Genomic DNA, 15,637 nt, shown 5'->3' on the forward strand with positions numbered 1-15,637 from the left:
ATCAGCCAATCAGCACAGCCGGAAAAGGACTCTTTTTCATTACTGATCATATGCCTTTATATCGCGCTCAACATAGCAACCTCTAAAGATAAAACGCCGCTTAATGATACAAAATATCATTAAGCGATGCAATTGCAACGCTTAATGCCATGAATTATTGCATTAATAGTTGACATTCTCAACTGCTAATGCTAAATCGCAGCTTAATGATAGAATTATGTCATTAAGCGTCACAAATGCCGAGTAACACCGACGCTTAATGAAACAAGCAAATATCTACATAATCGAGGTTAATGATACAAACTAGTACATGTATATCATTAAGCGTTGCAGTCTCACCCTTTAATGATGTAAAATTTAGAAATGGCTGTCAATAACTAAGAGAAACATTCATCCACCTTTCCTTCTTTCACTTGCAAAAACATTTATGTATGCCCTTGTGCTATAGAATATAGTAATTATTTTCCATGTTTTTTAGTCAAGGGAACTTCATAAAGCTCTGGATATCCACATTTTACATCTGCTATGCAGGGTCCTAGATTAAATGTTTCAAAGCAAAGAATTGTTTATTGATATCGAAAAATGTATATAAATTAAATAAATGTCATTGCAATAAGAACTCTTACTCGTGCTTATTTTTGCAAACTAGACAGCACACACAGACAGAAAGAAATGTTCAAACACTTCTGTGTTTCTTTTCTTTACTTGCATTTGTGGTACATGTACTTTATAAATATTGAATCAGATGAGCTAGTGACCAAGGAGAATTAATTTCAATAATGTACAGTACGCGTGTAGCATTTGTCGAGAATTGCACGTCTTATATACCGAAGTATACCGAAAGTCCAAGCATATCAGAGAATTGTACTATAATGAATTCCAAATAATAAGAAATAGTTGCTTCTTATATTATTCAAACGTGGTTATTTCTATTCGTTACACAGGCCTGTAGAAACGGTTTCAAAAGTGTGTGTGTGTGGGGGGGGGGGGATCTTCCCAAAGAATCCGACAGGCAAAAAAAGTTAACTTACTGTACAAATCCTAAATTTTGCCAGTGTTCGACCTTACAACATCAAAAAGTGGGGGGTGGGGGGGGGGGGGCAACCAGCATCTAAAGGAATATTTAATATAGCAAAATATTATATTCAGAAAAAAAAGTGGACGGAAAAAACAAGTTTTGTTATCCCGATTGAATTTCATTATTATTGTTTACTGAGCTAATTAGCTTTATAACATGATTTTACAGTTCTTTCTATACATATTTTGTTAAATCTAATTTTATTTTTTAAGTTAACATTTCAATCTGGTGCAAAACATACAAATGAAATTAATTTTAATTATCTTTATCACAAAAAGTATAATATACGGTCTTCAGAGATCAGTATTTCGTCGATAATAAACATAAAACGAAAAACATATTTTAAAATTTTTATCTTATTTTTGTATGATATATTTAATATAAGAAAACATAAATAAGTCATTGAAATACAGTTAATAATTCAAAATCATTTGAGTTCTCTAGGGTTCTTTGTTTAGCAGTACCCTACAGATCCTGTTATGAAAATATGATTGGTCAATCAACTTCCTTTTACTCCCTTATTCTAGACATTTTTTAACCAATCTGTATATTTTATCCACCTCCAAACCTTTTATACTCGTCTCTACAGACCAATAAACTCGCCTTTAAAAAAAAAAAAATTGCCATCCGACAATAAAAAGACATACATCATGCAATTTTAAGCATGTTACATTCGAAGAGACTATTATTGTTCGATAGTTTTCTAAAATACGTCAAATTATTTTTATACCAATTTTATAATACAAAAGAAGACATTAAATAAAGGGTCCTTTTTTTTTTTTACATATTCAAAAATCTTTTTTTTTAAATTGATTTGATTGAGATATTTGATAAAAATTCTGATGTTCAAGTTTGCACTTTCATCCCGAATGAAATTAATCCGATAAAATTAACTCAAAATAAAAACATCAGCAAATTTTGTCATTCTGATTTAGTTAAGAAAGGAGAAATCAACTTGCTTAATAAGTTAAACGTATTTGTAAACATATTGCAGCCAAACAGTCTATTTTTATTGTGAAAGTGAAAAAGATAATTATATTTCGAGTCCGGATCATTTAAATTAGATCGGGTTAGACTCGGTTATTGCGATTTCTTTTCAAATCCTTTTTCTGACATATTCTAATTTATGAATCGAAGTTACTGGGTGGGAGTAAATATAAAATTTTTTAAATGCAACAAAATCTTTTGCATATATATTTTCTGTTCGCCCGACCCCTGCATCGTGACCTATCACCACTGTAGGATCGATCCCAATATGTTCATTCTGCACATTAAACATACATATTCATGATGTCGAGTATTTGCTGATTCAGTGGGTTTTTTTTTACGATCTTGTCTTGAGAGTACATTTCTGAACTTAAATTTAAACTGCTTTCTCAAGGGTAAATTATAAACTGCATTCAGGGTTATTTTCGCCCCGTGTTATTTTTGCCCTTGCACACATGCAAACAATATTTATTAAATTTGCCCAGTCACAGATCTGTTTAAGAAATTAAACTGTTTTCTTTGAATTCGCTCCGTCTTAAATTCGCCATCTTGTATCTAGGGCAAAGGGGGCGAAAATAAAACGGAGGTAAAAATTTCAATGTATACATTAAATTATACTTTCTAATACTATATATATATTCTAAACAAACTCGAAGTATTTAAGATGTAAATTACATTCTTAATATTCTTAAACATGCGCAGATCCAGAAATTTTATTCGGGGGGGGGGGTGTTCCACCCCATTCAAAAAAAAAAAAAATTCAACCTAAGAAAAAAAAACCAACCTTAACTCTTTTCCTAAGTGCAAAAAGCCTATTTCGTGGTGGTATCCGGTTTTATCAAGGGGGGGGGGGGTACCGGTCTTGTAGAGTATGCTTTCTCCTCTAAAATCTTCGCACCCCCCCCCACCCCCACCCGAAAATTGGCTCTAGAGTAGGATTTCCCTCGGACAATAGGTTCTAGAGTAGGATTTCCCCTACGGAAAAATAACTATACCCCTACGGAAATCCCACATCAGATTCAATTTTCGGAGGGGGGGGGGGGGTCCTACTCTGTGTAGTAGTTATAGAGTGCGATTTCCCTAAGAGCCAATTTTCCCCCAATAAAATTTTATGGCTGTACTTATGTTATGAGGGGAAGGGGGCGACACATTGTTACATGTGTCCCTTCATCTAAATTGTGACAATATGTATTGATTGATTGTATGTAGTTTTACGTCCCATTCGAGAATTTTTCACTCATATAGAGACGTCACCATATATCGGTGAAGGGCTTCAAATTTAGACCTTTACTCGGCACTCAAGGCCATTGGGCAGTCGGGGATCTTTATCGTGCCAACACCTGCCGTGACACGGGGCCTCAGTTTTTAAGGTCTCATCTGAGGGACCCGCAACTTTCACTTCAAAGTGCCGAGCGCCTGGCGAAGGGACTGTCATTTTCTTAATTTTGAATTTACCGTGTGGGAGTAAATACAAAATAGTTGTCATGTTCTAAGTTTTTTATTTACTCCCACCCGGTAAATTCAGAATTTAAAGCATGACAGAACAGTTGCTACCTATTTTTTATCGACTTAGGTCAGTCGCGGCCGAGATTTGAACTCACTGCCTTCCGATCACGGAGCAAGCGCTCTATAGCGACTGAGCTACCGTGACGGCCTTCCAGATGTTTTGAAACATACGAAGAATGAAAAATGAAAATTTTATATCTCATTTTTGTCAGCAACTGTCAAACCTTTTTTAAAAACATTAAAATATTATTCTTTTCATGTAAAATATAACGAGATAACTACTTACTCCATAAACCTAGATAATTAAATCCTTTTAACATTATAAATATCTGGTTAAAAGGAAATATCTAACTTGATATGAAATAATTTATTCATTCTAACGAGATACTAACTCAAACCATTCTGTTGTTCATTGGATTCAAACAACATACAAGTAGTAAAAGGTATACATAAATTACTTTCTTTGAAAGCAAACTGATTTTTTAAACGTTAGATAGCATTGATATACTGCACATTAAAAATATGTGACGAATACAAGTACCGCTACATGCGCCATTAGAGGTGTTAAGGCTTCGAATCTTAGGAGTTTTACATTTCTTTTGAAAGCTTAATATTCGGGTTGAAACTCCATGATTGGAAAAATATGCTAAGAAAATTCTTACTACAGTTGTACTGTATATAAGTCAAAAACACTCACTTTTCATTTAAAATTCAGTGTGTCGTTTATCTTTTTTTTCACCATGGCCGTATAGGAAGGGGGGGGGCACGGGGGAGGTGCCCCACCCACAATAATTGCCAATATATAGAATACTATAGAAGTCATCTGCTATATACTTGTGCCCCTCAATAATAACGTCTGTTGACTTTTTTTTTTTTTTGCTTGTCAAGGAATTTTGGTACTTGATAGTGCCCCCCACTTGAAAATGTATGGTTGTGCCCGCTAAAAATGAAATTGCTTCCTACGGTCCTATTCACAAAAATATTGCGGTTGTAGTTTATATTGACTCCATAACGAGGGCGAAATAGGGGGGAAATTTGGCTCTGGTGTGAGATTTCCCTCGGGGGGGGGGGAATCTTGCTCTAGGGTACAATGTCCGGGGGTAAAGCTTGCTATGAGGGAAATACTTCTATACAACATCGGTAAAATATCTCACCATTAAAGATCTTTCAGAAATGAAATATACTAGAAAAAAAAATGAAAAAAATGATAAAAAAAAAATTAACAAGCATTCACACGGTCAAATAACAATGCATATGACGTCAAGATCCCGGTTGGGGGGGGGGGTGAATTTTCTTTATCATTAAAGGGTGTGACTGCAACGCTTAATGATATACTATACTAACTCAAATTTTCTGTATAATATCATGACTTATATATTGCAATAGCATTTCACACGAAAATATAATTAAAAACTTATCATATCTGAAAATTATTGGAACTACGAATTCCGGGACGCGTTTGATTAACACATCTTTGCACTTACACAAATTTTATCTTTATCCTTAATATTTAAGAAAAGAAGCCATTTTGTTATATTACATCTATAATCCAGAAAATTCAGAGTAGAAATGTTCGAAAGCAAAACCAGCTCACCAGTATTGTCAGTCCGTGCTCTGTGATGTGTACAGAGTTTAACAAATTGAACACAGCCGTGAAACGTAAACTGTTTTTGTAAACAGGGCACGAGCTCTGTTATTGTTAATGTTTACGACTCACCGGGTGTGTTCAATTGTTAAACTCTGCACACACCACTGAGCACGGACTTAACAATACTGTGAGTGGGTTTTGCTTTAGAACATTTCTACTCTGAATTTTCTGGGTTATAATTTTAATATTTTTCATTAATACACAATAAAATTGCCACTTTTCTTAAGTATTAAGAATAAAATTAAAATATGTGAAAGCGCAAGGATGTGTCAATCCAACGCGTCCAGAAATTCGGGGTTTTAATAACTTCGAGATGAAATAAGATTTTTATTATATTTTAGTATGAAATGCTACAGCAAAATACAAGTCATGAAATTATACAGAAAATGTGAGAAAATATTAACTTCAAATCTGTTGTCAAGCATCTTTAATCTTATATTATTGTTACATACGATGTTCCTGTCCATAGTCTTTAAACTGTATCCTGATACTGTAAATACTCTTGATGTTACCAAGGTCTACTCTCCACCACACTTTTTGGTCTGGAGAGAAAGTACCAATCGAATTAGATCTCATACATGTTTCTATGTGTCCATCAACTGCGTTGTTTGCTGCATACATGGAACAGGTTTGAGGAGAACATGGCCACTTCGAACTCTGCATAGAATTCTTACCCTGTGATAAATTATCTATAAGATACAGAAATATACATATCAATGCATGCTGAAGTACAATGTAGATCTAGAATTATTTGGTAGAAATGGCAATTAATTTGCAAGAAAAGTAAAATTTTTCAATTTATTTATTTGGCTGGTGTTACAGTATTACTATAGTATTGATAATGATAGAAATTGAAGCTTATTGACAAGAATTGAAGCTGTAATTGATTTTGAATTAAACTTTACGAAGATTATATGTCCATGTATATGGAAGGGAATAACCCCCAAAAGTCTATTCATCTTGCTAGCTTTTATTCTTAGTCTGCCTACTTCTTTATTCTTTATTATTATTGTAACTATATGTCACTTTGTTTTCATATTCCACTTTATTACATTTCACTTTGAACTTTTTTCATTCTTCATTTTGTCCTTACTTCTATGTTGCTTTATTTTTGTAAATTCGTTCTTCTTTCTTTTAAATTGATACAGTTTTCTTTAATAAATAATTATGATCATCTCTAGTACAAATGTAAATTCAGTCACGCAAACCATGAAGCGCATTCAACGAAGACGAATACAAGCAGTGTGAATTTAATGCGGCATTATACATGTAACACTAGGTGGCAGGGTGTTTGCTGCGAGTGTTGTTAAAATTAAGTACGCAAACCCGGGCCGGGGTTATTCGAGATTTTTCAATTTTCTGTCTTAATATTTTATCAATCGAACCCAAATTTTCAAGTTATGTTTGTTATAGGTTTATTTGTATATGCGGTAAAATTGCCCCGAAATTCTCAATATTTTAGATTTTCTCGAAGATATTTGATTTCCACGTTGGTAAAATAGGAAGGCAGTATCAAGCTGACATTTTTTTTTTTTTTTTTTTTTTTTTTTTGACAAAAAGCTTATAGATTTATGTTTGACAATGGACAAAAAAGTAATTTTGGGGAAATTTATTGTTTTATATTTCTTTCATATTAAAACTTTTCAAACCAGAATTGAAAAAATGTAATGTAAAATAGCAATCAAAAAGCCAACTTCTTTCACATATACAAGAGAAGAAACTCCATCTAGTGTTAGATCTAATCATTTATATCCCTGACACCATTTTAAAGCATAAAGAAACTATAATTTCTTTTGATTATATATTTAAGAAAGTCTTTTAGGAAGAAGTGATATTTTCTATTTCAAATAAAGTTTTATCAATAAAAATTCTGATTTTTAAAAGCATTTGTCTATTCTATTGCCTCTTTAGGAATTTTAAATAGAATGCATGTACATTATGATAATATAATTGAAAAAAAAATGTTATGGTTAGTTGAATTTTAAAAAAAATCAATTTGGTGGTCATTAGTTTCGAATTCAATCATACCAAGAGTCATAAAAATGTAATTCACACAAGCTGGAATATCAAGTAGACCTCTCAGACAATTTTTTCTTGAGTCTAACGAAGGCAGTTCACTTTGGTACAAGATGTGGTTCCTTTTTAAATGGAAAATAGTGCAGGGACACTCATCTAAATGTGTATACTTGAACATCCACCCGCTACACATCTTCTACCCCTTTTTGTTTCACTATGAGCATCAGAGGACATGTTTATTTACCAATGGCATCATCTCGGGTCTTTCTGTCAGAGGTCGGAAAAAAAACACATCACCGGATGTTAAAAATTTATACAAGATGGATTCGCTTCCTATTTATTAAAGAATCGGAAATACAGAGTTAAAAGTCACTCATGTAGTGTATTTTAGGTAATATCTTTACATTCAATAAAGCTGGGCTCCAAACTCTACAAATAAGAGGTCTCCCTACATTTATTTCAAAGTTTATGAAAGGGGGGGGGTTGTGATGGAGGGCTACGTACGTAACACATTCGAGGTTGTTTTTCCGCTTGTCGGAAAGGCCCGATAAGTTTCGATTGGTTTATTCACAAGCAATGTAGTATTACAACAATGTGGCTGTCCCTGCATCTGTTCACATTCTTTACGTCACGCAGCTGCTAACAGCGGAAAATACCGAGCTCATGTTATACTTTCACTGAGCATTTGACAAATTTCAGCTAAACCGCAAATCATACAAACATGATTTTTTTTCGGGACTGGATTTTCAATAAGCAGATAAATATTTTATTCAAACAATATTTATTGATTATTTATTGATTAAAGGTGCCCTTTAATTGAAAAAAAAAATACGTATTTACTCGTAAGTTTTTTTTATTCTTTTAGGGGAAAATATAAACGAATATATTTTGGAAAATGTTAATTCTAAGCATTAAAGTTTAATAACAGTCTACAAAAGAAACATACGGTAAGGTACATATGTGTGAAATGCAAATGTTGAAAGGTTTCACAAATAAAACACGATAATTTTCAAGTACATAGGCATGATAATCAGATATTCAATCTTCAACATTAAATGTTATCTCTGGAATATGTAAAAAGGTCTGTCCGCACATTGTTATCTATAGGTGGTGTGTTTGTTGATATATCTTGTCAAAATATATACTATAAACAATAAAGGAAGAATGTTTTAAAATGTGAAATATGTTTATACAATTAAGGTAACTTTTACGATAATGTTACAAGTAGGAGATATGCAGTCACCAGGAATAGTTTTATATGGCATAAAAGATCTTTACACTTAGAGTAGCAACAATACTTTATTCCATTTTTATGCAAGTGTTATAAAGCAAATGTGGTCTTACATGCAGGTACCTTAGATCAAACACATACAATAAACAAGCATTAATTGCTGTCACCCTAAGTGGTTTAAATCCTTTGAGCAAGGGAAAGCAATCAATTTCTCATTCATTTCGTAAGAAAACATACAGTCATGTAAACAGCGGATTTTCCCTTGGGTTGACAACATTTAATTTTATTTGTACATGATTTAAATAGCTTACCATATCCATATGTTGAAAGTGTTCGCATCAGGAACAACGCAATAAAAATCTCCATTTGCACAAGTAAACACATTAATGAAAGAAGGAAGTATGAACGACACTTTATTAAGGGCTTATCTCTCGGTGCATTAGATAAAGCTTATGTACGTAATGCATATTTTGAAAAGGAAGTTTTTCAATTCCCTTTATGTGTTTTACTTTATGTAAACCTCTGCTGTGCTAACTAAAAGGATGAAGAATTACATAGCAAATACTTTCAAACAGGACACTTCTAAGAAGATAAATAATGATCCTACTTTACATACAAAACCAGACTTGTACTGCTGTATTATCAAGAATATTCTAAAACTCCTGATGTCAGAACTTGTTATTATGACTAAACCTATTGATGTAGTTCTCATAGTTGTCGATTCTCCATTTGATTGATTGATTGTATGTTGTTTTATTCGAGAATTTTTCACTTATATAGAGACGTCACCATATACCGGTGAATGGGTTCAAATTAAGACCTTTACTCGGCTCTCAGGGTCATTGAGCAATGAGGTTCGACACCTACCGTAACACTGGACCTTGATTTATAAGGTGCTATTTCAAGGACCCGTGACTTTTACTTCTAGTGCCGGGCGCTTTGCGAAGGAACATTCACTACCTTATGTCAAACGCGGCGCGTCGAAAGAGGATCGAACCCTGGCCTTACAATCACGAAGCGAACGCCCTGCCACGTTGCTCCGCTTGAATAATTCAATTGAAACGATTATTGATTGGAAACAAGTAAGAGAACTAAAAAGGTTTTCAAATGTACAGATTATTCATTACTTATTCAATCTTTTATATAGATGTAAGGCGGTTTGCAGGTAAGGTGAGGCTTTGATTTACTGCATAGTTTGTTTATTTCTTTGTTCCCTTGCCCCTAAATTTAGCGTTGCATACAAAAATACGGATACATCGAAAGTTAGGCTAGACGTTACATTTGCATGTATAAGTACTTAAGGCCAATATTATTTTCTTTATTTAAGTTGCAGTTTTGGGGGTCTAATAAATATTAGAATTAGAATTTATTTTGTATGTAGCAGATTAAAGTCACTATTGGAAAGATCGACATTTGCTTAATTTGCAGCAAATCGCTGTTGTCTGGAGTATTGGATACTGAAGAAAAAATATACACCACCTATTTTTACACAATATACGTCAGAGATTTCTTAGTTTTTAGAAAATTAAAATCTGAAAGCGAGTTTTTGTTAGTATGATTATGAGCCTTTGATATATCACAATGGATGTTCACCGTCCTGATACTGATATATGAAGCGCATTTCGACAAATTATGTCTCTTCAGTTATGTTTAAGCCGAAACATTGGAAATCCAAAATATTTAAATGGAAAAGACTGGGAAGAGCTGAAAAAAGGTGCCAAATGCTTGAGCCAAATACATAGAAGGATCAGAGCTATGCATGAGGGAGATAATCCTTAATTTTGAAAAAAAAAAATCTATAAAAAAATCATACAAAACTAGATGCTGTCATGAGACAGTAATACCCGCACTAAGGTGTTTGCCTCTAAATGCACACTCCTTCATATTGGGCTTACCAAGGAAAAAGTCAAAATAATTCTATAGTTTACACAGTACATGTATTCGTCAAATCGAGCAAAAATGCTCAGGTTACCATGTGACCTATGAGCCTCTTATAGGTATTTCCTTTTACTTAATTCATTATCAGTCTGAAATAACAGAATTTAATTAATGATGTAAATAAGGTTTTGATAAAAGGGGGGGGGGCTATAAATTTTTGGCCCATAATTGGAACTTTTTAAATTTATTTGCTCAACAACAAATAATATTATTTTAGTACTAAGCATTTTAAATGAATTTATCAAAATGTGCAAACATTTTTTAGTATTTGATTAGGCAAAAACCTCGGAGTCCTTGAAAAGCAATACCCAGTCAATTTTGTCACACCCATCTCAACACACACACACACACACACACAATTTGCCTGTTTTTGGAAATAGGCCTAAATATGGCAAAATTATGTTAGAACATCGTTTGTTATGATAATTTAAAATTTGTTCTTGTACTGTACATGTATGTGAACACCTTTTTGAAAATTTCTACATCACATTGAGCTTGCGTCACCCTACTAGTACTAGTTTTACCGTTATCATTTTTAGATTGCACATGGTGCAGTGAGGTGTACACATAATTACTTGTATATCAATAAGTATTAATTCATTTTGTGTTTTAATTGAATTATATTTCATAAAGTTGACAGGACCTATGACAGTCGGTAAGTACAAGTTTAAGTATAGATTTGGGTAAAATAAACCGAAATGCAAATGTATGGGTAGGTTAAAGTTTTAAAATTTCACATTCTGAAGAGTTATCTTTGTCGACATTACATTCAGTTACAGGCACAGATCCCGGAATTTTTTCCAGGGGGGGGGGGGGTCCACAACTCAGTCAAAAAAATTTCCAGCCCAGAATTTCCTGAGAAGCAAAAAAAAAAAAAAAAAAAAAAAAAAAAAAAAAAAAAAAAAAAAAAAAAAAAACCCAAAAATTAAATAAAAGCAATGATGGTGGGGTCCATGTTTTTAAAGGTAAAGGGGGAGGGCGTCCAAAGTCATATTTTATTTGCTTCTGTAAATCAGTATAAAGTCCTATTTAACTCTGCAAATTCCAGGGGGAGGGGGGGTTCCAATCTCCCTATCCGCTCCGGTCCCTGAAATGACAAATGATCATGTGACTTCAAAATAGTAGAAAACTTTTCCATTTGACTATACATAATTTTGTTTCTTGTGTTATTATGTTATGTACATCTAATGGTTTAAGGTTATGTACCCTTGGAGGTCATCCCCACTCTCTTAATGAACTAGAAATGTTCACAATATGACTACATGAAATTAAATAAAAGTGCATCAATGATAAGATTGCTTGACATTCCGTTCATGAATTTGGGTCAACCCATGTACCCTCCTAGAATTAGGAATGAAAATCATTCAAAGAGATGGACCATTAAACTATTTGTACCTAATTATTCACATTTTTTATGTCAAAGCAAAGTATTAGTTTGCATACATGAACAAACAGGGGTCTTGGAAGGGGAAGGGGCGAGGGGAAGGAGTTATCTCTTTACGTCTTAATTGTTGCAAACTCCTAAAATGAATGTTAATCTCAAATCCGACTTGTACGTCTTCATTATTTTTAAGTAGTGGTGTCTCTATATGAGTGAAAAATTCCGGAGAGGGACATTTAACAACAAACAAACGAATGACTTAAAAAACATAACATACATGTATATGTTTATCAGTCAACAGATATACTTCTGGTCATATCTCTAGTAGAATCAGAAATGATGATATAAATATTTTAAGAATGATTAAGAGTTGAAAAGGTTGTGCATCTTAAAATTGACTAAGCTATATGGTTGAATTAGCTATACCCGTTTAGCTTATTTTGCTACTCAAAGCACCTTGATTAGCTATTTTAATCATACCCTTTTCTGAAATGTGCAGTTTTTTTCAACATGGATACAAGTCATACATTTTCAGCTTCTGAAAACAATGCATGAAAAAAAACACCTGCTTTTCAAATACTGTAACTCTTTCCAAGTACTTGTGATCATAAGTTTTTAGCTCACTTGATTTTTTTTGGTTTTCTGATCACATTTTGTCTGTCATCCATCTGTCCGTCTGTAAACTTTTCAAATTTTTGTCTTCTTCTCTAGAACCACTGGGCCAATTTCAACCAACCTTGACACAAAGCATCTTCGGGTAAAGGGGATTCAAGTTTGTTTAAATGAAGGGTCACACCCTCTTTCAAAGGGGGATAATCAAGAATTAGTGAAAATTTGGTCGTATTATTTTAAAAAGTCTTATTCTTTGAATTTGCTTGTTAGACATTTTGATATGGAAACATCTTCATATAGTGTTGGTTCAAGTTTTTTATGCCCCGCCATGAATATGGCCGAGGCATATAGTGTTTGTCATGTCCGTCTTCCGTCCTTCCATCTGTCCTTCTGTCGCGCTTTGCTTTTAGCTCAGTTCAAAGCTCAGTTTCAAAGAAACTATCCAAGATATTTTATCAAACTTCATATACTGATAGATATTGATAAGAGCTATGCAACGGCATCAACATTTTTTGACCTTGACCTTTCCTTTGACCTTGACCTCACCTTTCTTAAACTAGTGTTTAGCTCAGTTTTAAAGATAACATTAAAGATAGTGTAATCAACCTTCATGTAAGCTATTCAACTGCATCAACATTTTTGATCTTGACTTCACTTTTCTTTGAATTAGTGTTTAGCTTAGTTTTAATGAAATCATTCAAGTTACTGTAATCAAACTTCATCAACATTTTGACTTCAACCCTTCCTTTGACCTTGACCTCTGATATGTATTAGTGAGAGCTATTCAACTGCATCAAAAACTTTTCACCTTGCACTTTCCTGTGACCTTGACCTCCCTTCTCTTTAAATTGTATTTTGCTTAGTTTTAAAGAAACAATTTAAGATGTTTTTATGTAAGCATGCACTTGAACATAATTTGGTGAGAATTTTTCATCTATATCCAATTTTTTTTTTAGATTTTAGTTTCAATTTAAAAGAAACTGTTCTAGTTATTTTCATCAAACTTCATACACTCATACAAATTTTCATGTTGCATTAGTAATATATTTTCGACGGGGCATTCGTGTCCTATGGACATATTTCTAGTTTTCAAATCATGTCCACCGAGGGTAGGGCCAGGCCACAATAAGGGATCAATGTTTTATGTAGGAATAAAAGGAAAATAAATCTTCAAAATTCTTCTTTACAAGAACAACAAGAGCATGATTAATATGGAAACATTCTCAAGAAGTGTAGATTCAAATTTGTACAAATCATGACCCAATGGGTTAGGGAGGGGCCATTTTTTCCTGCCCCTATCGGCCATCCACATGGAAAAGCAAATTTTGAAACCATTTTACACATCCACAGGACAAAATCAATCATCTTCCAAATGATCATAATTTAAGGCTAATGCATAAAATATAAGGGAAGTTCTGGGAACCAGGGTGTTTAAACATGTTAAATATATTTTTTTTTTTTAATTTTGACCCCCAGGGTGAAAATGAAAATTCCGAAACCTTACTGCACATCTACAGGACACCACCAACCATCTCTCAAAAGATGATCAGGCTTCTATGTAAAATGTAAGAGGAGTTCTGGGAACCAGGGGCTTTTTGCATAAAATACGTCATTTTTCGACCCCCATTTGACCCCCATGGTGAAAATGAAAATTTTGAAACCTTACTGCACATGTACATGACACCACCAACCATCTCCTAAAAGGTGATTAGGCTACTGTGTAAAATGTAAGAGGAGTTCTGGGGCTTTTTGCATAAAAAAAGTCATTTTTTCGACCCTAATTTGACCCCCAGGGTGAAAATGAAAATTCCGAAACCTTACTGCATATCTACATGACACCACCAACCATCTCCTAAAAGATGATTAGGCTACTGTTTAAAATGTAAGAGGAGTTCTGGGAACCAGGGGCTTTTTGCTTAAAATACGTCATTTTTCGACCCCATTTGACCCCCAGGGTGAAAATGAAAATTTCGAAACCTTACAGCACATCTACAGGACACCACCAACCATATCCCAAAAGTTAATTAAGCTAGTGTGTAAAATGTAAGAGGAGTTCAGGGAACTAGGGGCTTTTTCCATAAAAAACCGTCATTTTTCGACCCCCATTTGACCCCTAGGGTGAAAATGAAAATTGCAAAACCTTACTGCACATCTACATGACACCACCAACCATCTCCTAAACGATGATTAGGCTACTGTTTAAAATGTAAGAGGAGTTCTGGGGCTTTTTGCATAAAAAAACGTCATTTTTCGACCCCCATTTGACTCCCAGGGTGAAAATGAAAATTCCGAAACGTTACTGCACATCTACATGACACCACCAACCATCTCCCAAAAGATGATTAGGTTACTGTGTAAAATGTAAGAGGAGTTCAGGGAAACAGGGGCATTTTTGCATTTAAAAGAACGTCATTTTTCGATCCCCAGGGAGAAAATGAAAATTCCGAAATCTTACCGCATATCTACATGAAACCACCAACCATCTTCCAAAAGATGATCAGGCTACTGTGTTAAATGTAAGAGGAATTTTAGAAAGAAGAACGTGACAGACGGACGGACGGACATGAGTAATAACAATATACCCGAACCTTCTTTAGAAAGTGCGGGTATAATAATTAGGATCGGTGTTTTTTTTTTTTCTAAACAATCATGTCTTAGGAAAGGACACAAGTTTTGATAAAAAGTATAACATGCATATTTATACAATGTACTTCAGAATTTCTTTACTTTGTTAAGTCAAAAATTAGATTTGTCTCCGCATTTTCCGGTTGGAATTTAAACAACATTTTTGTTAAAACAAATATATTTGATTTAAAAAATTGTTTTATGGCATCTTAAAAAAATGCTTGATGTCATACATCAAACACGGAGCATCATTTCTGAAAACGGGGTGGGGTGATGACAAAATGACAATTAAAAAAAAACAACTTTGATAAGAAAAAATATAATTGTCCAAAGTGAGAAGTGGGGGGGGGGGGGGAGGGGGGGGGGGTCGCCCTTCAAGTGAAAATTTCCATTTGTAGCTTAATAGTAAGACATGATATCTCATAGCGACAACAATTCGGAAGCATCAGTTCATAATGTTTTCATAATCAATATATCATTACATGTACGAGAATGCTTTGGAATATATTTATATTTTAAAAAGACTAAATATTAAATATATTCATATTTTTAAAAGAGCAAACTGACATATACAGTGAAATAATCTGTTATAAATACATCATATCATTTTCTTTC

The 15,637-nt window shown here is 33.6% G+C and overlaps 1 protein-coding gene across 1 annotated transcript in view; it reads right to left on the reverse strand.

The window, feature by feature from the left end:
* The window catches only part of LOC133204319 (receptor-type tyrosine-protein phosphatase epsilon-like), a 62,469-nt gene extending 56,567 nt beyond the window's left edge, over positions 1-5,902 (reverse strand). The window contains exon 1 of the mRNA XM_061340044.1: positions 5,672-5,902. Within this exon, the coding sequence (XP_061196028.1) occupies positions 5,672-5,882 (211 nt within the window). The 5' untranslated portion in view covers positions 5,883-5,902. The remainder of the gene's footprint in view (positions 1-5,671) is intronic.
* Positions 5,903-15,637: the final 9,735 nt, after the last annotated feature.

The sequence above is a fragment of the Saccostrea echinata genome, unplaced genomic scaffold (assembly GCF_033153115.1).
Source record: "Saccostrea echinata isolate AGI-Se365-2 ecotype Australia unplaced genomic scaffold, CSIRO_AGI_Sech_v1 ptg000052l, whole genome shotgun sequence".
Taxonomy (NCBI): domain Eukaryota; kingdom Metazoa; phylum Mollusca; class Bivalvia; order Ostreida; family Ostreidae; genus Saccostrea; species Saccostrea echinata.